At 39.5% G+C, this 26426-nt stretch overlaps 1 protein-coding gene across 2 annotated transcripts in view; it reads left to right on the top strand.

Annotated features, from left to right (window-relative positions):
* The window catches only part of CTBP1 (C-terminal binding protein 1), a 44743-nt gene that overhangs the window by 1573 nt on the left and 16744 nt on the right, over positions 1 to 26426 (top strand). For both annotated transcript variants that reach the window (XM_010288959.1, XM_010288960.1), the window contains exons 2-4: positions 10685 to 10829; positions 14650 to 14856; positions 25743 to 25957. In XM_010288959.1, coding sequence (XP_010287261.1) covers positions 10685 to 10829; positions 14650 to 14856; positions 25743 to 25957 — 567 coding nt within the window. The remainder of the gene's footprint in view (positions 1 to 10684; positions 10830 to 14649; positions 14857 to 25742; positions 25958 to 26426) is intronic.

Below are 26426 nucleotides of genomic sequence, written 5' to 3'. Positions count from 1 at the left end.
CTTCCCTTCTGTTATCAGGTGAATAAATCTCTCTTTCTGTATTCCATTTCATGTCAACATCTTCCTGGTGAGGCCCCATCAACCAACTATTCACCTTGTTATTTCTTAAGAAAAATACTTTTATTCTGAAAAAAGAAAATTTTCAATGTTAAAACTTTCAAAAATTTGTAAGCGGTGGGTTTTTTTCCTTGGGTGTGTTTTTCTTTTTTAAACAATAAAGAGGAGACTACAGAGCTGTATGCTGTATCAACACAGCAAACTAGAGCTCCCAGTTCCCATGTCAGGAGCACACAAGAGATGACTCCCCTCTCCTTAAGCCCTTTGTGTAGTTCCTTGGTGGATATCTCTGCAGGCTTTCAAGTTTCCTGTCGCGCCCTTCTGCCTCACTCCCCACACAGGACTAAGCTGTTGTCAGAACAATAGTAAAGAATGTTTGGGGTTTTTTTTGTTTTTTAAGGTTGTTTTCTACCGCATCAGAACTGGCTTAATGTCACTACCTTGTTTGTTCAAATGTATTTTAAATAGAATAAAATTCTAATGTGAACAGGAAGATGGGAAAAAATAAAATTGTTCCTGCTAGGAAATAATCTGCATTCCAAATACCCTTTTTTCCAGTTCATTAGTTCTTTCTCACAGGATAGTCAAAACTATTCTTTTTAGATTTTTCTTTAATTATAAGCTAGATTAAAAGTTGGCAATATTATAGTGCTGATCACATGCCTTTTTTTAATGTATTTATACTGTCATATAGAAGACCATCTTTACAGTGGATGGTCAATGGGATAGCATAAACTCAGAACTTGAACTTCTATTTTGTTATGGTATTCAGTTTTGAAACAGTAAGGTTTTACCAAAACCTAATGCAAATTTCAACCTTCTCTTTAACATTTGTTGAAAAAGACCAGTGTTTTTGCTGTGTGTACAACTAAAGACTACTCAATATTGTGACAGTGAATGAGAACCTAAAAGTGACTAACTAGAGAACAAAGCGAAATGAGAACTTTTGTCTTTGGTAATTGGAGATGCACAGAAATGGATAGTGTTTTTTTAAAAAAACCACAAAAGAATAACTTTCATTTGTAAGGATCAAAGGTAGTAATAATATAAGCATGATATTTTATTTTTTTCACTTAAATATTAAACACAAGCTTTTTCCTCCCAGTTCTTTTATCTTTTTATATATCAACAATTAAAATGTGATATAATGCTTTATTTATGTCTACTTCTTTTTAATCATGTTTAAAAGTTGTTTTAATCTTACTGTTCTATCTCACGCCATTGTCAGAAGTCTAATTTGTGAAATAGCTGGTTTCTATTTACGAGGACTAAGTAAAACATGGAGAATAAGTTTATAGTAATTTAATAATATAAATGCTGTTTCACTTTTTTAGTAGATAATAGCAGTCTTCAGGTGAACACTAGAATATTGGTAACTGTACCACCTGGATATTCCTCTGCTTTGCTTACTGAGATCAACATCACTCACTGCTGATGCGTAGAGACTGGGGAATTCCTCTGTGACGTGAATGCCTTGCCTTAGAAACACTCAATATTTTCTGTTACCAGTGGGGTGTAGCAAATGAACTTTTCAGATCTGAACTTTTCAGTGTGTGTGTGTCTCAAGTTGTGGCTTTGGGAAAGCTACAGTAACTGAAACTTAATGAGTAACACAGGTAGTCCGTTCTGGATCCTCACAAGAGTGTGTGTGGGTATACTAAAGCTTGGATCTTTTGCCTTTTATTATACCAGAATAATTCATTCTCAATGAGTTCAGTAAGGTGTCTGGAAAAGGTATTTTCACTAGCAACCAGTACACTACCATAATACAAATTTTCACTTGTCTGAAGGGCAACATAATCCTAAAATACTTTGGATTTGCAAAGTACCACTGTTCTGCCAGTTAATAAATTTCTGCGACAAAAATCACAAGCCTTAATTCTTTATCATATTGTTGTATTACTGCAATGTAGACTTAAGAGACCAGTTTTACTGTTTGCTTCCATGTGAGAAGTATTCACCTCCCCTGTTCATCTGCAGTGAAAAATGGCTATTTTCCACACATCTTTAAGAGCTGTAGTACAGAAACATCTGCATTTTAGTTATGCTTGTATAATACCTTATTTGCGAATTGTGCCTCACTAAATATAAAATTGTTTTCAGGAAAAGTTTTAAAATTAGAAGTTGCATATTTAAAGCAGTGTGTAAAATGTTCATGTATTTATGAGTACACATCCCTGGCCATACTAAATTATGTTGTCCTGTTAATTAAAATACAGATTTTGATGGATGTTAATTTGCAAAAGGCCGTTCCGTGTTGTGAAAAAAGAGATGACTGAAAATCAAGAAAAGGTTTAGTGTTGAGAAGAGCTTGCTGAAAGCCAAAGGTGAAATTTAGTTTTTCTTTCATGTATTTCCCGTCTCTTGAGAAGAGATGCTGAATGTAATAGGGTAGCAGATCCAGGTACATCTCGTCTGAAGTTGCAGCAGGCAGGCCAAAGACTGGGAAATTTAGGGTGGGGGTTGAAAGAGGTCATGGGCATTGTTTGACACAGGCAGATGGGTTAGGGGGGGGGGGGGAAGGCATGAACTGAGAATGGGATGAGGAGGAGAGGAGTAAAGGCTACAAAGGAAAGTCGGAGAGAGTATAAACTCAGCTTGTGCTGTGGTGGAGCCAGGGTGTGAGGAGTTAGCGGTAGAAGAATAAACATCTTGGAATCCAGAGAAGGTGTTTCTGCTGGTGATGACACGTTTTCAGGGACAGGATGATGGTTTAAAATACTATATACGCAGCATTTTAAGATGGCTAGACAGCAAAGGAAGTGGAGTGGAAAAGGGGAATTCGTAGTAGCTTGTGAGGCAGATACCAGCAAAGCACAATCTAGATGTTTTTTCACAGAGAAGCAAGGAGACTGAGAAATTTTAATACATACAGAAAGGAGGATTTGAATGCTGTTTGTATAAATCGTCGAAAGCAGGACGTTAGCAAATACTGCTATACTTCACTGTGTATGCTAATTAAAGTTTTCTCAAAATTGAGTAAAGCAATTTCCTTATGCCAAAGAGTTCATTTGTCATTCACTTTTTATGGCGGAGGAAATTAAAGTATGGAAAATCAGTAACTTGTTTAAGGTAACAAGTAAAGAATCATGTGTATTAGAACTCTGCTTCATCTCAGGTCAAAGCATTCATTTCCCGTGACGCTGCTTTGGAAGGCAAGTTGGATGGCGAAGACATATTTCCTTCCCCTGAAAAACAGACTGCCAGTGCTTAGGTGAATACTGACATTTACTGAGAGTGACCCGAGGTTTTGAAATAACTTTGTAGTTTGAGGATGCTTATTACACTTCTGCAGAAATTACTCATGTATAAGGTTTTACTGATTCCCCCCCCGCTGGGTTTTCCCGAGGAAAAAGTGGTTTGTTTTCAAGCCAGTCTGAAAGGCTGCAATATATATCTTTATGCTTTGATTCCTAAGTTCTATCCATGTTCTTTCCAGTTCCTAAGAAGTCCAGGGCTTCCTGGCTTCTACTGTATATTCGGTAACATGGAGTGTGCTCCGTAACTCCAAAGGGCTAAACGTAAACATAATATGCAAGGTCTGGTAATAGCAGAGAGCAAATGAAGTGATCCTTGCATACCTGATTGAAAAAAGTCAGGAAGCACAGCTCATTAGGAATGATCTTTAAAGCAAAATGTATGTGCTGGAAAGGAGTCAAGAGTGAGCTTGAAGCTGTGTACATTTTCACATTCTCTTTTTCTGTAATTATGTGGTTTCCTACATCTTGTCTCAAATCAGCTAGAAGAAAAAAATGGATGTGTTTTGACTGGATTTACTGCTTCATGCAGATACCCTGTTCACCAGAACATCAAAGAGGATAGAATACTCTGTTGGAAGTGGGATAATTGTTTGGTAAACCTATGCTTCAGCCTTACAAGTGACTTAACTAAGTTAGAATGCGTCAGATCCCTTGAATCCTGTTATAAAAGCACAAAATAAAATCATCTTCACAGGGATATGGACTACATGTCCATATTTTTAGTTAAAGTGTAAAAGCTGAAGTTCCTATTCGACAGTATAGGACTTGAAATTTTTCAATTGCACTTTTACATAGGAATTAAATGTAGAAATATTTCCAGTCATTACAGTATTATCTAAGACTGTATCAAAGAAGAGCTGAAGAACTTTCATGGTGTGACAAATATTTTGATACTGGTACAAACAAATCCAAGAGTGGTACTGTTGTACAGCTGAATCTTTGATTTGTTCCTATTATGTCAATGGTTAAGTAAGATAATTCTTCCAGCTTCAGATGCTTCTTTGTTTAGCAATAGAGCTACAATCTTGCATTTGTACCATCAGCGCTGTTTATATTCACAATGCAGTTTTCCATCAAAATTAAATCCTCAAAGAATGTAGATTGAAAGGAAACTGCCTTGTTCTAAACAGTAATGTATATTTGGGTATAAGTTGTCATTTAGCAGCTCATTCAAAACATCATAAATTTACTGAAACTGTTTGAATGAGCCTCGGATCAGATTTTGTATGAAAGACTTTGAAAAAATTAACAAAAGGAAACCCTAAAATTTTTTGTTACACTTCATTATACAGCAAAGTAGTTAACATACAGCTATCACAGTAAAGATGTATGCAAAATCGGTGTTTGTATTCAGTGTCAGATTTGCTGCTGGCAGTATTACAGGTCAAGTGCAGCATTACAGGAAGGGGCAGGCTGCCAGGGTCTCCTCTGAACTAAGACCCTTTAAAAAGCAAGAGTGGAAGTGCTGCTTGTGCGCGGGATACAGCATGTATTGGTCTCACAGACAGATTAGAGTCTAATATAGTTGGTTATCAACAAGCTTTTTACTTCATTTCCCAGTGCCAGGTTTTACTAAGGCTCATTGGGGCTTGAAATTTTCTGGTGATTATTAACAGGTTTTTGGAGGCAGAGTTGCATGGGTTGATGCGTTGTCATCAGTGACTTTCATGACATAATGATCCTTTGGTATAGATGTTCAATCCATTGTAATGTCTGATAGACTTGCACTGAAATGGAACACAATTCAGCCTGATTAATAGAACATACAAGTTAACACACAGAACTCCTAGTAAAAACAAATATTTTTTTCATTATTTAGTTATTTGTCATTTTATTTAGTAAAATTGTTTTCAGAGTCTATATTCTGAAATTGACTTCTGTCATTAAACTGCGTAGAATTGTCAGTAAATCCTGCGTTCAAAAGACTGACTTCAGTAGAGTTTTTTAAAAGAGTTTGCTATAGGCTATGTGAGTTTTATATATAGTTGTGTGTATATTTGTATGCATATGTTTTTCAGTGTATTTCTAGTCTTTTTAAAATATACTATTATCATATATGTTGTGTGTATATGTAGTTTATACAGTGTGTGGATATATAGATTTTTAGAGAGTGTTTTCAGGAGCCTGCAAGTAAGTTTTGTTTATGTTTGTGGAAAATATTATACTTTTACTTAAGTACAGTATAAACTTAAGTATTAGTATTTAGGGTCTCCACCAGACAGTATCCTGGCTGAAGAAAGAGTGTATCATGAAATGGTTAGGTTACTGACAGCACCACAGATCACAGGAACCTAACATCGAGCTGATAGTCTCGTGAAGCAGAACAGGAACCTCTCGAGCAGCACAGACTAGCAGAGTTTCGGAGTCCTACTAAATACCATTTGAGCACACTGGCTTTTCTTTTCAGTGTTAACAGCATTAGTATCACATGGACCCTTTGTGATGTTGTAGTGGGGCTTTGAGAGCAGCTACATGTCTGCTGAAGCCTTCCACTTATGTGGCAAGCTATTAATTATAAATTTGACATGCAGCTGCTTTTTGCAAGTCAAACAATGCAGGCCTGCTCAGTTTAGGTAAAGTAAACTTTTTTTTCCCCCCATCCAAATATGCAAAATACCTCAAGTCTGTTGGTGACACTGGAACACTTTTTTTTTGAGATGACACATCAAACTCCAAGTCCCAAGAAATGCAATACCCTGTAGTTTCTGGAACCAGATGAAATATAGCACTTCCTAGTGATGATTTTCTAGAAGTCCTTTTAAAAAATTATGATATATTGTCATACTAAATACGTAACTTATAAAAATGTTCTTTCTATGCATTAAAGTAGTTTGGCATTTTACATACTGGGTTATGTTTCTGTACTCTAGATTTGATCCACAATCCTCTAGGTCAGTCTCTCGTAGTAAAATCTAGTAGTGTGTCTTCAGATGAAACAAAGAAGAGGAGGCCTCACTGTTCTGTTCTTAGCATGTTACATGTTTATGGTTTTTTTGGTAAAAGTAAAGATGCGAAGAGCTCTTCCCCAAATAATATGAGGCATGTGTGTTGCATGTGCGATGTTTGGCACGATGACTAAAATAGCCAGGTGCTGAAATAAGGTGAAAAAAACAGATAGGAAGATGTTTAAAAAGGATTTCAACCTTCGGTATCCAATACTTGAGGTTTGTTGTGTTCTTTGAAATAGAAGTATGTCCTACTACAGTGTCATGTGTTCTCAAAGTGCCTTGGAGATGGTGGCATGTTGTTAAAGCAGAGTAGTCATTTTGAGGCTGAAGAACAGCAAAGGCCTGTCCAAGCAGTTGTGGTTGGAAAGGATGTCAGCTCACTGAAGAGGGTATGAAAACGGCTTTCTACAAGCAGTGTGCTGTAGCTTCGTCTGGAAGTAAGTCTGAAGGTGTAGAAGTTATGCAGATGGGCTACATAATCCCTTGGTAACAAAAGGAAGCCAACTCATGTCCTGTGTTTCAACTTTTATCTCAGATCCTTTCTTCTTGAAAAGCACAGCTGTAGTCTGATGAACGCAGGAGCGGCTGTTGAAGGTACACAGCCATCTCTGCTGGTTCTCTACCAGATTTTGCCTGTTGTCTTTCCTCATGGGAAACCATGAAGGAGTATTGTCTGACTGCCACATACTTGTGCTGATCTGAAATTTCCTTAAATATGTGTCTTAGTCAAGTTGATGCAAGTTGATACTTTTGTAATAAAATTGTTATACTAGAATTTGGTGAATGTTCTATCAAATTCATTGTGGAAAACGAAAAAAACCCCCACAGTATCTCTCGTGCATCCACCCCTGGGTGTGCTTCTGTAAATGATAAGTAAATTACTCCTATGCAGAGTTACTTTCTCTAAAGATTATTTCACTGTCCAGAACTGTTTACATTTATACTGGATTTCAGTTTCATGTGTTGCACTTAGTTCAAGTTTTGATTTTACTCATTGACAAGCTTGTCAAACTTCCTTGTGTGCATTTAGTGTATGTAATGACTAAGAATATAATTGATACAAATAATTCCAACATACAGAAACTGTCACTAATAATTTTTTTAATCTGTAAGTGGCATTATTAACATTGATCAATGCTGAATGTTTCTAACTTCAGAATTTCTGCTATTGTTTTCTGCCTTTTGGCGTACTTCAATCACATGGCCAGTTGCAAAAAGCAGTAAGATAATTCAATTCTCAAATTAATGTGAAATAATACAGAGTCACAGAAGATTACATTTTTGGCAGTGCATTTCCTTGGTAGCTGGTCCATAATCCTAGGAGAGACTCAAACACTAAAAAGAAGTTCTGGAAGATTTGTCATTTGCATCTGTTCCATATCCCATATGATGGGTAAGAACTGCCCGAGGAAATGGCTAGTGTCAGCATTAAGCCATAGCTGAGAAATATTTTTCCTTTTATTGAACACATTCCTAAGCTTCCGAATACTTTTCCATCTCTTCCTAGTGCCAAGCCATAACCTAAACAGACCCAAAAATGTAGCGTAATGGGTCCAGGCTGGCTCTCTTTGAGTCCAAATTACAGTCTTGACTGGCTGAGTTAATAAAATATGCATGATTATGAAGTGAAAAGCTGCTTCCCAAATGAAACACTGATTTTAAAACACAAATATCTGAGCTAGTTCAGCTGTCTTTTAGCCCCTATTTAACGTGGTCCTTAAAGTAGTGGCAGCTCTCTGCATGCACAGAAACACACCACTGGCCTTGGCCAGTCTTGGAGAGGAGGGAAAGAAGGGTCTGGCTGTCATGGGCCTTAGGTGGGTCCTCGTAAGCTCTAAGCTACTTAAGATTTTTGCGCTTCTGAGAACTAAACAGAGGATGTTTTCTGCTGCGTCACGACCATCTCGAGCAACCCTGGAAGGGGGTGGAGGAAATGTCTGTGATAAAATACAGAATGGAGGACCTGGCTAATTGGAGAGGCCCGGGATATGAAGAACTTGAGGCTTGAAGTTACAAATGCTGCAACTCAGAGAAAGAAGTCCTACTAATAAACTTGAGGAGTGCTTCAGGGAGAAGGATTCAGATTTATGCATTGGTTGAAGCTGGTAGCATGATGGTAGCCGTGCAGAAACGCTACATATCATGTGAGACTCTGTTAGGAGAGATTTCCAGTACGTGCACTGCTGCTGACAGTGTTGGTGTAGCGCTGGGGAGGGAGACCTCCAGTAGCGCTCTGGGTGCTGTTGTGGTCACCCACAGAAGACTTGAGATTAGACTTGTATGAGGACAGTGGAGAAGTGTTAGACTTGATCAAAGGGGTAGAAGGGCATTATCCTAAATGAGACTAGAAGGACTAGGCTTGTGAAGTCTAGCCAGACAAATGCTGAGAGGGGATATGATCGTTGTCTATAAATACATTTGGATTGTAAACACGAAAGAGAGAAAGTGCGGTTTAAGCAAATGGCCAACACTGGCGCCAGAACAAATGGATACAAGCTGGGCTGTGAATATATTGAGGCTGGAAATGAGAAAAAATTTCCATATTGTTGGAGCTGTGAGATTTTTAGAACCATTTTCTCTTAGGAATTAATGGGACGAAAAATAACCTAAGGGCGTTTTACGTGGGCACTCAGGTTATAAGAGGGACTATGTCTTATGTAGACTGCCCAAGGCACGGGCTTTGACTTGGTCCATACCAGCTGTAATGTCACTGTAGAAGCGAAACCAATAAACTGTTTGGGGGTTTTTTAATCCTACGGAACAGCTCAAGGAAACACGTTCTGATGAGCGCAGTCTCTCTCATTGGTGACTGCTAGATGCAATCTCCACAGGACTATTTTGGACCATTAAAATCAAGGAGTTTTGTGTGCGTATAATCGTTTATAAGATCAGAGCCTACAGCTGTTCTTTGAATTATGTTGTAGCCGCATTCTTTAAGGATGTGTAATTTCCAATTTTTTTTCAGTTCTTACTCTTCCAAGTAAATCCGAATTCTGCTCAAAGGATTCTGGTCTTCATCTGACTTAGAACTGGGGTTACCAATCCAGAAACACCTGTTGCAATAACATAAATCATTTTGTGAAGTATTGAGTAAGAAGCGGTTTTCTTTAATTTTTATGGAGTTTGTTTTTGTTTTCTCTTGAAATTTTTGTGTATTTTAAATTTAAAAACTAGTCCTGCAGATCTTGGTTTCCAACAGTTGTAATCCCCTGTGTGTGAGACTGTTTTGCTGCAGTAGGTTATTTTACATGATTTATGGTGATGTTGATTATTGTTACTGATCTTGCGTCACAGGAACCTCTTGAAGTCATCACAGCTAGTGTAGATGTTGAAGTGATTTGTGCATGTTTTGTGTCTCGTAGAACTATTAGGATATTGGGTAGCGCATTGAAGGGGGAAACACAGAGAAATGTGTTGAAGAAGTGAAATCGTCCAGTTTGCCTATAAAGAGAGGAGAACGTTTTCTGCTTTCTGAACAATGAAGTGTGTGGGGTGCAGTGTCACTGCTTGTTTGGTAGCAGAATTTGAAACTGCTAGACTTTCTTCCCCTTCTCCACACCCCTTCCTCTTAACCTTTCTTGAGGTTGGATGCACTCTAACATAATTTGAAAGATATTCAGACCTTTCAGATCCTCTCAATTTATTTTCAGTCTTTTGGCACACTCTCCCTCATGTTTTTTTTTTTTCTTTTGCAACATTTTTGCTTTGGTACAGTTTCTTACAGGTGCTATTTTTTCTGGATAGTGTCTAATTTGGCATCTCAGTTAGACCAATTTATATGATACCCAGTTTTCCATCAGTGAGAGCTTAGACAATTGCAGTGTCAATAAACTAAGGGAGAAACACTTTGTTCTTATGTATGAATTGACAGATTTCGATCTCTGTTGTCTAAGGGTTTTGTAACGATTACTGAATGTTTTTTGTTCAGGTCTGAAGTGGTTTAATAGGGTGGTGAATGCCTGTACCACTGTGTGTATGGTGAAGAGATACTGCTCTGCGACTCCATTCAAAACTGAATGTCAGCTGCTTAAGCATAAGAATAGTTACTGTTTAAAGTGAGCGCTTGTTCCTGTGGTGGGTTTCATCTGCGTGTGCTGATGCAGTCCAGTGATGCTTGTACTTAGGGTCCCATATTGCAGAGCATCTCCTGTGAAATGAGAAGAGTGTTCCCTCTTAATAACAACACTAATATAGGTCACTTAGTTCTCCTAAAGCTAATGTCATCAAGCTAGAGGGATACATCAGATGAAAAAGACTAACAGGAGGCTGGAAGACATTTGGAGAAATAACCTTTAAAACAAAAGACCTGGATTTAATGCTTTTACAGTTTTTTTATACCTGAAAGTATCTATATGTGACTAAGCTGAGATCCGATGAAAGAAAAAAAATAAGTATTTTTTTCTTCCATTTTATTTATAGGTACTAAATGAAGCAGTGGGTGCACTGATGTATCACACTATCACTTTAACACGAGAAGACCTGGAGAAATTTAAAGCACTTCGAATAATTGTCCGAATTGGCAGTGGTTTTGATAATATTGACATCAAATCTGCTGGAGATTTAGGTATGACTATTAAAGACGTTATTTTACATCTTATGCTTGCCTCCAGAAATCTTGATAGCATCTAAGTCTTTGCATTAATGTTTTCTGTATAATTTATACAACATAGTATGTAAGCTGTATAATTTTCTCATCAAAGTGTTTAAAAATCATTATGGAGATACTAGCATTAGTTAATTAAGTGATAGTATTAACAGCTTTGTGACAGGACGACAATCTGCCTGTTCAGTATAAATCCAAGGAATAAGGCCATAATTTTTCATCTCTTTTTTTTTTACCCCAATTGTATATCTTAACTACTACTGGGTAATCCAATCACAAAATAGAATTCCATCAGCATGGCACACTACTTCTGTTTGAATAAAAAATGAGATCATTATCAACTGTCTGAGACTTATTTATGATGCATGAGATATAGTACTAAACCACTCCATAAAATAGAAATACCGATTTTATAGGGGAATCAGTTATTGCTACTTCAGAATAAATTCAGATACTGGAACTATGAAGAGATGAGGCTTAGTGTTTCACTGTAAAAAAGCAACAGTCTCATTTGTACTTTTCTTACTTTAGAATAAACCATCTCTTATCTATAATCTACAGGTCAAACTACCACTCGGAATAAATGTCTACATTTTCTTTGTTTCTTTTCTAAGATTAAAGTGACCAAATATGCTTGTTTCCCATTATGTTCTGGGAAGATCTTGAAAACATTTACTTGAATGTGACAGTGCTTAGTCCTAGTAATAACCCCACTGACACAGTGAGGAGCTGTAATATGGTGTGTTTATCAGTAAATGATCGTAAAATAATCACCTGTTTCTAATGGCAGTGAAGTTTGCACAGCAGGCAGAGGCTAGCAGCTTCTTTGTGAGTTTCTATGAAGAACAGAGCAGGTCTGAAAGCATGCAAGGCTGTGTTCTTACGTACGGCAACTAGCGCTGAAGTTAGGCGTGTGCATTGTGAGCACCAGAAAACGTATATACTTGTGTATATATATGTAGAGATTGGCCTGGGGTAAAATCCTAGATGAAAAGCCAAACCATAGGTTGCAGATCAAAGGCCCTGACCAGTCAGGAGTCCGATTTGTGCAGACAGTCTCTGATAAGAGGAAAGTCTTTGCAGGTTTGTTGGCTGTTTCTGCAACTCTCCATGCTGGATTGTAACCCAAGCTTATAATTTAAATGCATCCACATAATTCTTCAAGCCAGAGTGCATCAGATTTGGGAAATTCTCGTTTGTATGAAATGCTAAATGGCCACATTCCTAATCATTCTGTTCCTATAATGTTATTAGACAGAGTTATACAGTTAGGATCCATCCTGTTTGTGCAGTCCACTATTTACAAAATACAATTGTCCACTCTGTCAAAATCCAATAAATGCTGGAAGACTTAACGGTGTAAAATCTTTGATCCCACTACTGGGACAAATCACTTTCCATTTGTTGAACTAGTACAAATAATATACATCTCAAGGAGGCAATATGAGAGTTGATTGCTCTTTGTGTCAAAAAGCTCTGATTCACTCTTGAAATACAGTGTAGAGTTAGACTGTAACATCTGATGTATTCCTGAACTTCAATAGCAACTTTTGGAGTTATTTTTCAAAGAGCTGGCTCGTGGGAATGTTAGCAGCCTTTCCTGTTACTATTTTTAAGTCAGCTTTTTTACTTTTCTTAACACTGTGAAAACATACGTTTCTTGGATAAAATCTTTAAGATCTGGTCTGCTTTTTCTCCACTTTGAGTGTAGCTGGATGCAAGTGAGGTGGGATCAAGGGTGAATCCCGTTGGCTTCTGTGTTTTTCAGCATTGAACCTATGCACGAGATCACTGAGAGGGGAGGGAAAAGGGAAAGGGAGGGGAGTGTAGAAGCAATGGATATGAGATAAGAGAGAAGAGTGTGCTACCCTTTCCCAGAATTTAGGAGAGAAATTATGTGATTCTTCTCCATCAAACTTCCTAAGGAAACCTATTAGGGAGGAAGGCATAAGGTGACTTCACTTCCTTATTTTTCTTCCCAGATATGTAATATAACTTAAGCTCCTTTTAGAGTGTTGTTTTGTTGATGCCAGCTATCAGGAGACATACTTGTTAAATTTGTTTTGCCTAAACAAAATCTCCATTTTTCCTCTATGAAAAAAGACTTTCTGTATGAATAGATGCAGCTGTTTAATATGATGCACTTAAAAAGATGTTACTTTTCAGTCTTGTACTTTTCTTCCCACTTGCGCTTTTTTCCCCATTTTAAAAAAACGGTGAGTTTCATACTAGCATTGATATTAGCAGGATACCAAGATTAATATTGCAGCAAATGATGCTGGTTTATCTTTGTGTAAGTCTAAGAGCAGTGACTCAGCAGACACTATATCTCTACAGCAGAGAAAAAAATAATTCTGCAGGTTCCTTATGTTGGTTTTCACTGATCTAAAGAAAGCTGTAAAAAAAGTGCTGGGCAGCAGAGTGAAGGCATTTGCATGTAAAACATAGATAAATATGGTATGAGCTTATTATTTGTCAGATTATTGTTATTACTATTATTGAGGAGAATGTTTTTTTTCTTCCTTGCTTTGTAAGATATACTGCTGTGAGCTGAGGACTCACTGAATATTTATTTGTGTAAAACCCAAACAACTACATAGTGAAAACAGTATTAGGGTGTTTTTTGGTATACAAAACACTTCTTTTCTCCACCATGAAATTATACTGTGTACTGTTTGTGATCTCAGTCAGCAGAACTGAGAGACAAACATTTGTGGGAGCTGATGATTAGAGGGAGAACATGTAGTAAATAGAATGAATGAAGAGAGACAAGTCAAAAAGGACACAAACTTTTTCAAGTAAACATTTTACTTAACTGCTGTACATTGAGTACTAGAAGGTAAAAAGCAGAATGGGATAACTTGCATGCAATTACAATCGCTTGTTGCCTGAACTGGTTTTTGAAGTAAGAAGGGGAATATTGTGAGTCCTGAACCAGTTCACCTTCCACAGTTGTCTGTGGAAGTCTGTAACAGTCTTCTAGCTTCTTGATGCTATGCCGTTTTCAACTAGTAACTTTTCAGCTATTAGGAACATGGATTTAATTTTGCATTATCTTTACATGCCATGCAAAAGTAGATTTTGTATTTCCATTGACAATTAGATGGGTTATCTCTTTAATTTGAGGGATCAAGAAAGGACTTGGATTCTCTTTGTCGTAATTCTACAAACCCGTGTGCAACACAAAACAAATTGTCCCTCCCTGTGTCATGATTACCCATACATGAATTGGAAATACTTATAGCCATGCTGTGAGGGCTTTATAAGAGTTGCTGTCGTTATAAATTATTTTGTCTCTTTTATAGCTTGTATAGATAGCTTTTGGGAGGTTATCTGCTCAGTGATGGAGAGCTAACTCATGCAATTAATTCTGAACAATGATCGTTGACTGCACAGTGGAGAGCAAGGCAGATTTCTCTTTGCTGTTCAAAACACCTAACTTGGTGGGCATGTAACACGCTTACCAAGACTTGTGTTCTAAACTACCAGACTTCTTTAGTACTTTCCTTCTGTGGTTTCAGTGGTCTGTTTGCTGTTTGCCTTAGTTTGCAAACACAATACATAGTAATAATAAATGAGGAAAAAAAAAAATATGTTTGCACATACTAATCAAATACTATGTCAAGTATCCTGTCTGCCATTATAGTCAGAAACTTAGTACTTGTGCAAACCTGGTGTTGCAATACCTCTACATTTAAACATCATACTCCTGAATTGCTGTTAAGTGGGAAAAAGTAAGAAACATTTGGCAACTGGTATCCTTTCCCCCCATTCTTTGCAGGGATCGCAGTGTGTAATGTGCCAGCTGCCTCGGTAGAAGAAACAGCAGATTCTACCATGTGCCACATTCTGAACCTGTACAGGCGAACCACCTGGCTTCATCAGGCTTTGCGAGAAGGCACAAGAGTACAGAGTGTTGAACAGATTCGGGAAGTGGCTTCTGGAGCTGCCAGGATCAGAGGGGAGACCTTGGGCATTATTGGATTAGGTATGTTGGCTTGGAGAGGTGGTTTAATAATCCTTGCCTTTGATTTGAGCTATAAAAATGGAACGCTTAGTTCACTGCTTTCCGTGTCAAGCATTCTGTATAATACCACTTCATTCCTGGTGTTTATACCCCCTTACACCTCATCATTTCCTTGACGCAACCTTTTTTGTTGCTGATACTCTCTCAATTCTTTGCGTTTCGGTACATCTTTCTGCTGCCATATTGCCTGCTGTCAGGCACACTGGTTGTAAGAGAAGGAGACGCCATCACTTCCCTTTTCCAGGACAAGGATCCTGCTACTTCAACCCAGTGTCACATGTATATATTGTATTTCTTGTCCATTTTCATATCTGGGTCTGTTTGTGCTTTTTTCCTTTTACTGTTCTTAAAATATCTGAAAAGTCTTTGCTGCAGTACCAGTGTGCAGAGAAGTTATTTCATATATTTGGTTGAGCTGCGTCTGAATTTGTATTTCGGCTCACATGAGAAGAAAAATATATGGAAGAAAGTTTGAAATGTTTCCAGACCTAATAAAATCACCTAGTTACCTCTCTGAATGGCCCTAAATGTGTTTCAGCATCTAACAGATGGACAGGCTTGCTTGAGATGAATTAATTACTGTCTGTTACAGAAATGAGAATAAAAACAAGCAAGTCAGTTTCTATATGAAAATTATTCAGTCATGTGCTTGTCTTATCAAAGATCTGATAGATTGTGGATGTAACTGCTGTGGTATTCATCCACGGGAATTAATAATGTGAATTTGACAACAAGGCATCATACTTAAATGACTGTTCCTGTTCCACATTGCTGTCAAGTAACTCGAGCCACAAACTCTTGCTTTTAGAAGCTGAAAATAGCCTGTCATTACATTGTGCTCATTTAATGAGTATGCAAGGCAGCAAAAATATCTTCACAGTCAAGGAATTGTCTTTAAAATACAACTTTCAAGAAGTTAGTCATGGAGTTGCTTTCTCAAATGTATACCCCTGTAGTTATATACCTCATTTAAACGCACAGTCATTATTGCACTCACAGTCGTAGCATCTGTACATAAATAGTAGACAATTGCCTGCAGTGTTTTAAAAATGGAAAAGCATACCTAGTTTTTGATACTTAAGCCTTGGCTCACATGCTATGTGCATATTTGCTGGAGGTATCTATCCTGTTGGCATTGCCTTTTTTATATTGCACAAATTCCAGACTGAGATGAGAAAAAAAGTCATTTATTATTTACTTAAGCGAATTTTGAGCATGTTGGTTTTGTTGTGAAGGATTGAAAAGTGAAACAAATGGATAATCAGATTGCCAATATGTGTGTAAAAGCTAGTTTTTTGTTTTATTTTTAAAAAGCAAGCCTTTTGTGTGCATGAAGGCTAGTAAAATCTGATTTTAAACGTACACATCTGTTAGAGTTATTAACCAGTAATTTTCTCTAGCCTTTTATTGTTCCTATTTCTTTTCTTACAATAGAATATTCACAATTTCAAGGAAAATTAAGTTTTAAAGTCAGTTTTGAAAGCTTGCACTGTTTCTTTTTGTGCATATATGTGGATAGGCGCAACATTTTGATTCTGACCTGTTCTAACAAACTTCTGTGTAGGTGTGTGTTAATGAAGAATAAAAATGTAGCCTTAGAAGATATGGAAATAGGGCTGTACTAGACTTTACCTTTGAGCGCTTCAGGCACTTAGGCTGTTACATAAGCTCTTTTTTATTGCAGATCACTGCAGGAGGCTATCTGTCTCTAGTTTTAGACTAAAATGTGTATTTACAACCACTTTCAACAGACTGATGGTGTTAGGTTATGTTTCCCTACTAGTGGCCTCTTCCCACATCTGTAGTTCAGCCTCAATTATTGTTTTATTATTTAGACATGTCAATGTCAGAAGTGATGAACCACTAAGAGGCTATGAAGTGAATGTATTGCACACAAACCAAACAATTTTCATCACCTGTTACTAAGTCCTTCATCTTTCTCTAATTCTGTGTAGTATTGCTGTTTTCTGTCCTTTCTCGTTAATGTGCATCTGAGCTCAACTTATATCTCAACCACAGCTATGTTTTTCTATTCTTCTCTTAAACTTCTGGTCTCTTCAGCAGTGGGTTGCTTAAATTTTTCACTGTGCTGCTGCAACAGCAAAGTCCAGACCTTCTTCACATCTGTTTCTGGGCTTTTCTCTTGTTTTGCCAAAGAAATACCCAAGCTCTTGCCTGTCTCTGTGCTAGGGAATGACTATGTGTCATGGTTTAACCCCAGCTGGCAACTAAGCACCCCGCAGCTGCTCTCCCTCCCACCCCGGTGGGATGGGGGAGAGGATCATGAAGGTAAAAGTGAGAAAACTCATGGGTTGAGATAAGAACAGTTTAATAATGGAAATATAATAACACTAATAACAATAATAATGATGATGATGTAATGAAAGGGAAAATCACAAAGAGAGGGGACTAAAACCCACGACAGACAAGTGATGCAAGTTAAAACAATTGCTTACCACCAACTGACTGATGCCCAAGCAGCAACCCCCCTCCCAACCTCCCCCCTAGTTTTATTGCTGAGCATGATGTCATATGGTATGGAATATCCCTTTGGTCAGTTGAGGTCATCTGTCCTGGCTGTGTCCCTTCCCAGCTTCTTGTGCAGCCCTGACCTCCTTACTGGTGGGGTGGGGTGACAGGCAGAAAAGGCCTTGACTGTGTGAGCACTGCTCAGCAAGAACAAAAACATGCCTGTGTTATCAACACAAATCCAAAATGCAGCCCCATACAAGCTACTATGAAGAAAATTACCAGGACAGTATCCACCCCTTATTCCATACCATTTGCATCATGCTCGGGTACCACACTATCCAATACAACCTCATTCCCATAACATCCAACGCAAATCATGGATTATTTTCACTCAGGATTAAATCACCTTGAGGTATACATTGGACTGCCCCATCCTTCTGCATTACCCACCAAGTGCACCCAGGTCCTTGAGCAAAAACAGTCCCACAAATAGATTTACCTTTTCCTGAGGAAGGAATAATCCACTGTTTTATCCAACAAGTTCCTTGTTTGTGCTATGGGGATCTTACCTCCTTCCACAGTGCGCAGGGGTTTTGATTGGGCAGCTGGCAGATCCTCTAGTGTTGGCTAGCCAAGTGGCTCTGTGCTTGAATGCCCCCGCGCCCATTGCTCTCAGTGTAGTTTTTAACAGTCCATTGTATTGTTCAGTTTTCCCAGAGGCTGGTGCTTGATGGGGGATTGGATACACACAGTCAATGCCATGCTCCTTGGCCCAGGTGTTTATGAGGTTGTTTCACAAATGAGTCCTGTTGTCCAATTCAGTTCGTTCACGGGTGCTGTGTCACCATAAAATGTGCTTTTCAACACCCAAGACAGTGGCGTGGGTCACAGGGTATGTTCCAACCATCCAGTAATCATTGTCACCATTGTAAGCACATGCTGCTTGCCATGGTGGGTTCGTGGTAATGTGACATAATCGATCTGCCAGGCTTCCTCAGAGTGATATTTCAGCCATTGTCCTCTATACCAAAAAGGCTTTAACCACTTAGCTTGTTCAATTATGGTGCACGTTAGACATTCATGGATAACCTGTACAATGGCATTAGTAGTCAAGTCCACCCCTCGATCACGAGCCCATTTGTATGTTACATCCCTTCCTAAATGTCCTGATGTGCCATGGGCCCATCGAGCTAGGAGTAACTCATGCTTATATTCACAATACAGTTCCACCTGGGCCACTTCAGTTCTAGCAGCCTGGTCCACCTGCTCATTGTTCTGATGTTTTTCAGTGGCCCAGCTCTTGGGTATGTGGGCATCTATGTGACGTACTTTTTCAACCAGGTTCTTTACCCAAGCAGCAATATCTTGCCATAATTTTGCCGCCTGGATGGGTTTGCCTCTGCTCTGGCAGTTGCTCTGCTTCCATTGCTGTAGCCAGCCCCACAGAGCATTTGCCACCATCCATGGGTCAGTATAAAGTATTGGCCATTTTTCTCCTTCAGTAATATCTAAAGCCAGCTGGATGTCTTACATGTCTGCAAACTGATTTGATTCACCTTGTCCCTCAGCAGTGTAGGATTCCATGCAGCAGCTTTCCACCTTTGATGTTTTCCCACTATATGACAGGATCCATCTGGAAACAGGGCATATTGCTTTTCATTTTCTGTTAAGTTATTACACAGAGGGGCCTCTTCAGCATGAGTCACCTCCTCTGGACACACTCCGAAGTTTCGGCCCTCTGGCCAGTCCATGATCACTTCCAGAATTCCTGGGCGACTGGGGCTTCCCATTTGAGCCCGTTGTGTTATCAGTGCGGCCCGCTTACTCCATGTAGCATCAGTTGCATCATGCATAGATGCAATCTCCCTTTGAACATCCAGCCCAGCGCAGGCAGTCGAGGTGCCAAAAGGAGCTGTGCTTCAGTACCAACTACTTCTGAAGCGGCTCAAATTCCTTCATATGCTGTTAATATTTCTTTCTCCGTTGGAGTGTCACGGGTTTCAGATGCTGTATATGCCCAGCTCCAAAACCCTAGAGGTCGACCTCGAGTCTCTCCAGGCGCTTTCTGCCAGAGGCTCCATGTGGGGCTGTTATCCCTGACTGAGGTGTAAAGCATGTTTTTCACATCTTGTCCTGTCCGGACTGGCCCATGTGTTACTGCACGAACCATCTCGCGTTTAATTTGTTCAAAGGCTTGCTGCTGCTCAGGGCCCCGCTCAAAGTCTCTCTTCTTCTGGGTCACTCGATAGAGAGGCCATACGATCAGACTGGAACCTGGAATATGCATTCTCTAAAAACCCATGACAGCTTGTGTTTATTTTTTGTTCATTGGCGGAGATGTGGCTGTTACTTCATTGATCACATCCATTGGGATATGACGATGCCCATCTTGCCATTTTTGTAATTTTCCTGGATGGATGCCTTTTGGCTGTTGTTTTTCCTTGCAGATCCTGTACCTGAGCTTCTAGTCTCCAGGTAGGTTCACCATCCCACTTCCTCATGTCCTTCCCCTGGTCACATAGGAAGAACCACAGGATTGCATGTGGTGTGTGCCACCAGTACCCTCTCCCTTGAACAGAAAAAGGCTGAGACTTAATATCTGAGGCCTTGGAGTGCGTGAGGAAGACCTACCCTCTCGGCTTGCTTGCACATTTTTGGGGTCATTCTGTCCACAGCCAAGACACAGGTCCATGTGGAGGAAGTGAGATTATCTTTGTGTTCTCTGAGTTGTCTGGCCAGTTCATCTATAGTTGGTGCCTCTGTGTCTGTCCAGCTCATTATTGCCAGGGTGTGGGTGTATGACATTGGTGCATTCTGTACAAACTTTTGCCACATGGACCACGTGCACCAGATTTCATGCGGGTCTTTGGATGCATGGTTGTCACCCAGGTTGTTACAGATCGCCTCCAACATGGTAATTCCCTCAGATACGGGATACCTCCCTTAATGTATGTCCATTTGCTTCTGGAATTGGCACGTTCTTCCTTGAAGGGAATGGTCCTTTGCACTTGTTCAGGAGTCCCTGCCAAAGGCTGATGACTCCTGCCTTTTTTCCAGTCCCTTTGTCAATGGCCTTATCCTTAGCAAGGGATCCCAGCTGCCAGGGCTTCCTTATGCTCTAACTCCTGACTGCTGGCCACTATCACAGCGTCGGAGTAACCAGCTGGGAGTTAGCTCACCTGGTTGACAGCTGAAATCTTTTCACATATCATGCAGCTCACATAGGGATAGGGATTGAGTGGTTTCTGTTTCATTGATGATTTCAGTCTTTTTCCTGTTCTTGTGACTGCTCTGCTGCAGAACATGCTGCCTCTTCTGATTCTTTCTCCTGCTCCCTCTTAGGAGAAGCTTCTTAAACCCCGACTTCCCTTCCGTTGTTTCTTTTTAGTTGTGATAAGTTGTTCTTTTTAGACTGATAAGCATCTGGTTTAGCCATAGTATCTGTTGGTTTGTTTTTCCTCTCGTCTCCCTGAGGGTGCTGCATAATAGGGAGCAGTGCTGGTAGATGCTGACCAGGGCCCAGCACAGTGCGGTAAGTTGTGCCTCTTTGGAATAGCCTTGGTATTTTTTTTCCCAAATATTCTGTAACTTCATCGGGATCCTGTAGTTGTTCAGCAGTAAAGGTCAAGACCATTGGAGGTGACAAGTTCTCTCAATACCTGCCTGTATTCTCCCACATGCCATGCTGCCCATGACCATACTCATATGGAGCCTGGGTCATATTCCTAAATTGCTTGTTAACCTTAGACAAAACCAAAGCAATATTCCTACGAAATACCAATAAAAGTATTTTAACTACCCAAGGATATTCAAGATACTGAGAAGTTATTGTAAGAAGGGAAAAAACATTACAGGAGAAGGTAGTGAAGGTGCCATTCTGTTATTTCCTCTACAAAAAACCTCTCAGAGGAAGATGTATAATTGTTAATTGTCTCTGTGTGATGGTACCAAAAGTACAGTAATGGCTTCAGTACAGGGCCCAAATACCAGATTAAGCTCAAGGTCAGTGTTTTAATAACAAATCTCCCAGGCAAAACATCACAGATCACTACAGAGCACAGCAAACTGCAAAGACCAACACCAATCTTTAACATGTACAGCAAAAAAAGAGAGCATGGTGCAGATCAGATAAACTAGTATCGAGAACAGATGAATCAATACCATGACCCACAACTGTTAACAGATACAAATCCCTTCTAATGCGCTCTGGTCAATCTTACTGTCTCCAACCCTTCAGGCCCCTCACTGGGTGCCAAAAAGGACTGTCGTGGTTTAACCTCAGCTGGCCGCTGAGGACCACGCAGCTGCTCACTCACAGCCACCCCCAGCAGGATGGGGGGAAGAGAATTGGAAGCGTAAAAGTGAGAAAACTCGTGGATTGAGATAAGAACAGTTTTAATAATTGAAATAATAAAAATAATGATGATACTACTATTAATAGTAATAATAAATTTGTAATGAAAGGGAAAGTCACAAAGAGAGGGGACTAAAACTCAAGAAAGATGAGTGATGCAAATGAAAACGGTTGCTACCACCAACCAACCGATGCCCCGTGTCCCCACCCAACTTCTTGTGCACTCCCAGCCTACTCGCTGGTGCAGTGTGGTGAGAAGCAGAAAAGGTCTTGACTCTGTGTAAGCACTGCTCCGCAGTAACAAAAACATCCCTGTGTTATCAGTACTGTTTCTAGCACAAATCCAAAACACAGCCCCATACTAGCTACTATGAAGAAAATTAACTCTCCCCCAGCCAAAACCAGCACACTATGTCATTCCCTCCAAAGCTTCAGCTACTCACTTCCTTATCCACTGGTCTAGCCAAGTTTTGTGACTCACTTGCTTTTTTTCTTTCCGTCGCCCACTCTTTTCTTTGCATCCTCTCATGCATATTCCTGCTTTGACACTTGGTCTGTCCTGCTTAATCCTATTACTCTATGCTGCTCCGTTAAAGTTAACCCCATCTCTCATCCTCTGCTTGTATTGAGCTTGAAGATAAGCAGAGACTCAACAGTATAATGCCTCCTCATGTGCTTGTTGGATACCATCCGTCATTGTTTTGTTCTTTGGTTAGCCTCTGAGCTCCTTAGGGCAGAGCCTGTGTTTCTCTCTGTCTTTATGAAGTGTGTGATTCTTTGAGCCTTACATAAATAATAATATCACATCATTAAACAGCTGTCTTTGTCACTTCTAATCTTTATTACTATCCAGTGTCCTATATTTCAAGTGATGCATCATGAGCTTGTATAGTAAGCCCTGCATTAAAAAAAAAAACCACTACCTTTTCACCTTCTATCTAGGCATTTTAGGGTTGTTTTTTTTAAAGGACAATATTTATGAGCAGCAGCAGCATGTAAGTACTTGGATGAATAGATAGCTGGATCTGGTTCTGCTGTAATGATAATTTTACAGCAGTGAAGTCACACTCCCTTCCCCTTCCTTCCCAGTTACAAATGCTGATGACTAATAGCTAATGCATTTCCTCACTCAGGAGAGGTGAAATTCCTCCAAATACATTTGTCTCCACATCATAATGAATGTCATCACTCAGTTTGTCTTTCCTACCTGCTGTATTCTCTCAACAGGCCTACGATCCTGACTAGATATTGGCCAAAGTACTGATCTACATTATCAGACAATATTAAGGCTTAAGAGTTGGGTTGTACTAGCACACAATAAATGATGTACCCTTAGCAGTGCTACTAGCTCTCTTAATGTGCTCAGCAGGAGATGTAGCAAAATGGCACTCTCCACATTTTAGACTTCTCCAAGAGGGAGAAAAAATTACCCAGACTCTCCATTACTGTTGCATAGACAGGAGAGAGCTGCTAAGTGAATGCACTTTTTCTTTCCATGGAAGTTTGCAAGCAGGTCATCAACATTTCCAGGGTATCGGGGGCATTTTATAAAACTTTGCAGTACCAGCATAGGATGCTCATTCTTTGCCCAAGGGCTGGGCGGGGGTCATTGACAACTGCAGCTACCATACCGTTACACTCAAACCAGGTCATTGGCAAGGTCAAGGTCAGAGACACCTACAAACGGGAAGACTTGGGGGGAGTAGATGGGTCAGACTGTAACAGGAGACCCAGGTGTCTTTGATGAGTCTCTCCACACTTCTGGTGTCACTGAAATGATGCAGTGGAGAAATGATGCGGAGAAAAGATGGGCTTTGCTCGAGCTTTATATAAATCTCTTATTTCTAAAATAGGCTTTTCCTGCTTTCTGCTTTTTTGCAACTGTATACAACATGCATTTTCTGCATTCTTCCCACACTACCAACCGAGACGTTAAATTGATATTCTGAACTTAGAATTTGCCTTCCCTGGAAGCAGACATGAATATTCATAGTGATTGTATATGCTTTTAAGATAGAGTTGTCCTGAAGGTGGGATGCTTTGTATGCTCTCTGTTGTTCTTGATAAGCTGCGGTAGGTTTGGAGCCTCCCCTCAGACCCAGGAGAGTTTTGTAGAATAGAAGTTTTTCAGGAAAGCAAAAAACGGTCATAGATTTGTGGTTTTACTATATTGTCAGACTGTTGTTTAAAAAGGAATTGGCAAATTATGGGTGTCTGTCTATGTATTTGTCTAACGACTGAGACTAAATATGAATTACCATTGCGGAAGAGTTTTATCCCATAAAATAATTGTAATAGGACAATTCTGGCTGTAAGGACATGCATGTGATTCCCAAGTGTTTCAAGAAGGAAACTTTGTGCACATTGAAGACGTCTTTGGTTTATTAGCCTGGTTGCAATGAATGGAAAGTGTAGCTTTAACTGGAGAGTCTGTTGTAAGAGATTTCACTGTCGTGAATCCCCTCAGGTACTAGTGTTGTAAAAGAGTGTAAAAAAGAACAGATGACAGTGTTGCATGTGAAAATGAATGGAGCTGGAGTAAAAGCAATGTGCCTCCTTTAAAAAAAAAAAAGTTTACAGTTCTGTGACTTATTCCTTGAACTGTGAACATGCCAAACTTTGAAAATAATACAGTGTTTGTGCTGAAAATTGTCTAATTCAAGTTTATAAAAAAAGAGCTTGAAAGGCAAACAAATAACATGTATGCAAGTATTGAAATAAAAGATTTTGAAGAGTATTTTAACTCGGTGTCCCCAAAGAAAGGCAGACAGCCCCCATCAGATTGACATACTGTTTAATATTCCAAGCACATCTGTAACGAAGCACTGCAGAATTGCTGTGTTCAGGTTAAATGATCAACAAAAAACCTTTCTTCCTGCAGCTTCTTAAGTTTATTCAAAGAGAAACTGAAAAGCAGAGGGAAATCCCTTCAAGCACAATTGGCAAGAGACGGGATTTCCCTGTGTTAATTTGATGCTTTTTTGAACAAACTCAGATGTTACAAAAGAAAACTTTTTTTTTAAAATGAGACGATTATTATGGTGTGTCTAGTGATGCTTTTGAAATGTCTTTATCTAACATTTGTAATACTCTAATGTGAGTATCTAGGTTTTAGTCTTCTAACCAGAAAAGTGTGTTAGTTCTTGTTCTTCAAAATACCCTTGCTCACTAGATGTGCTCACTCCCTTTTTTCCCTCTGTGTTTTACTGGTAGCGTGTCAAAGGGAAGTACACACCTCCTGATACATGTGGCATGAAGTCATGACCAAACAGCAATTTTAGTCACAACTCTGAAATACGGCAGTAAGGAAAGTGGAACAGAGAAAAGCCAAGGTCAATGCGAATGCCAAATGGTACCGTGCTCTTCTTGACTAGGTCCCATATGATGGAGTGTGTTACTCATCATTTAGATAGATGGATACAAGATTTTTAGAGCCTAAGATGACAGGATTCTTGCAGGCATTTTAATGCTGAAAGGATGTTATTCCAAATGAAAGAAAATACTAGCTCAAAAAGGAGATTTCAAAAAGGAGATCTCTCCCTGCATTGAGAACGGTTGAGCTTCATATTAAACAAATTATCTTTTATTGCATCCATTTCTGAGGATTAATTTTGTAGCTTTTTATTAAAGCCAGCTGATCCAATATGGGTAAGAGTACGGCCTTGGCAGGATGGATTCACAAGCAGCAGTGTTTTACCGTAAACAGGCCCAGCAGGCAAACCTTTGTATTACACAGATTACTGCAGATTAGGTGACATCTTCTGGCATTTCAGATCTTCGGTTGGAAAAGGTGCAAACCTCTGGCTTTGTTTTGAACAAGGCAGTGTGAAACAGCCCAGATGTAACACTTCTGATTTTAGTGATGATTTCGAGTGGGATGGGAGCCGCCTCTTTTTTTATCCTTTTCCAGTTGCTGTATGAAACGGTGTGATTTGATACAAGCATTTGCGATAGGAAGGAGGAGGCTACCTTGCACTGGCAGCTTCATATCTGTTCTCATGGCATGTTTATCTTGTTCTAGGGCGTGTTGGGCAAGCAGTAGCGCTACGTGCCAAAGCCTTTGGCTTCAGTGTGATTTTCTATGACCCATACCTCTCGGATGGCATGGAGCGTGCTCTGGGACTGCAGCGGGTGAGCACTTTGCAGGATCTGCTGTTCCACAGTGACTGTGTTACCCTGCACTGCAACTTGAATGAACACAATCATCATCTTATTAATGACTTCACCATAAAGCAGGTAATAATCTCTGTGGGCACCCTCCACACTGGTGCTGGTGGCTGACACCGTATAGTGTTTGTTTCTGTAAACAGGCAGATTCTCATTTGAAAGGTATTTCTTTCCCTTTTGCTACTTTGAGATCAAGCAGGTTTATAACTGATTAGGAAATAGCTGGTGGCTTATGTATTGTTGCTTTTATTGTCTTTTTTGCTCAGTAACATTGCATTTGTGGAAATAATTTGCTCTTAATGTTGCTCAGATTTAATAAAGTTGCATTTATATAAAAGCACTTTTTCTATGCCTTCTAGTAGCTACTTCCTTTACCTATATGTTTTCAGGTAGCAATTCTGCTTTTCACTCTTGTTCCTCAGTTTGAGTTCCTTAGACGCAATTTAAGGATTATGACTAAATGGCTCCCCCCTGTGCTCAGTCCTGATGCTTGCAGAGCGCTTCGTGGATGCATCACATTTACAGCATTGCATTTTTG

This window comes from Phaethon lepturus, unplaced genomic scaffold (genome assembly GCF_000687285.1).
Source record: "Phaethon lepturus isolate BGI_N335 unplaced genomic scaffold, ASM68728v1 scaffold7376, whole genome shotgun sequence".
Lineage (NCBI taxonomy): Eukaryota > Metazoa > Chordata > Aves > Phaethontiformes > Phaethontidae > Phaethon > Phaethon lepturus.
This window is presented reverse-complemented; position numbering and strand designations above follow the sequence as displayed.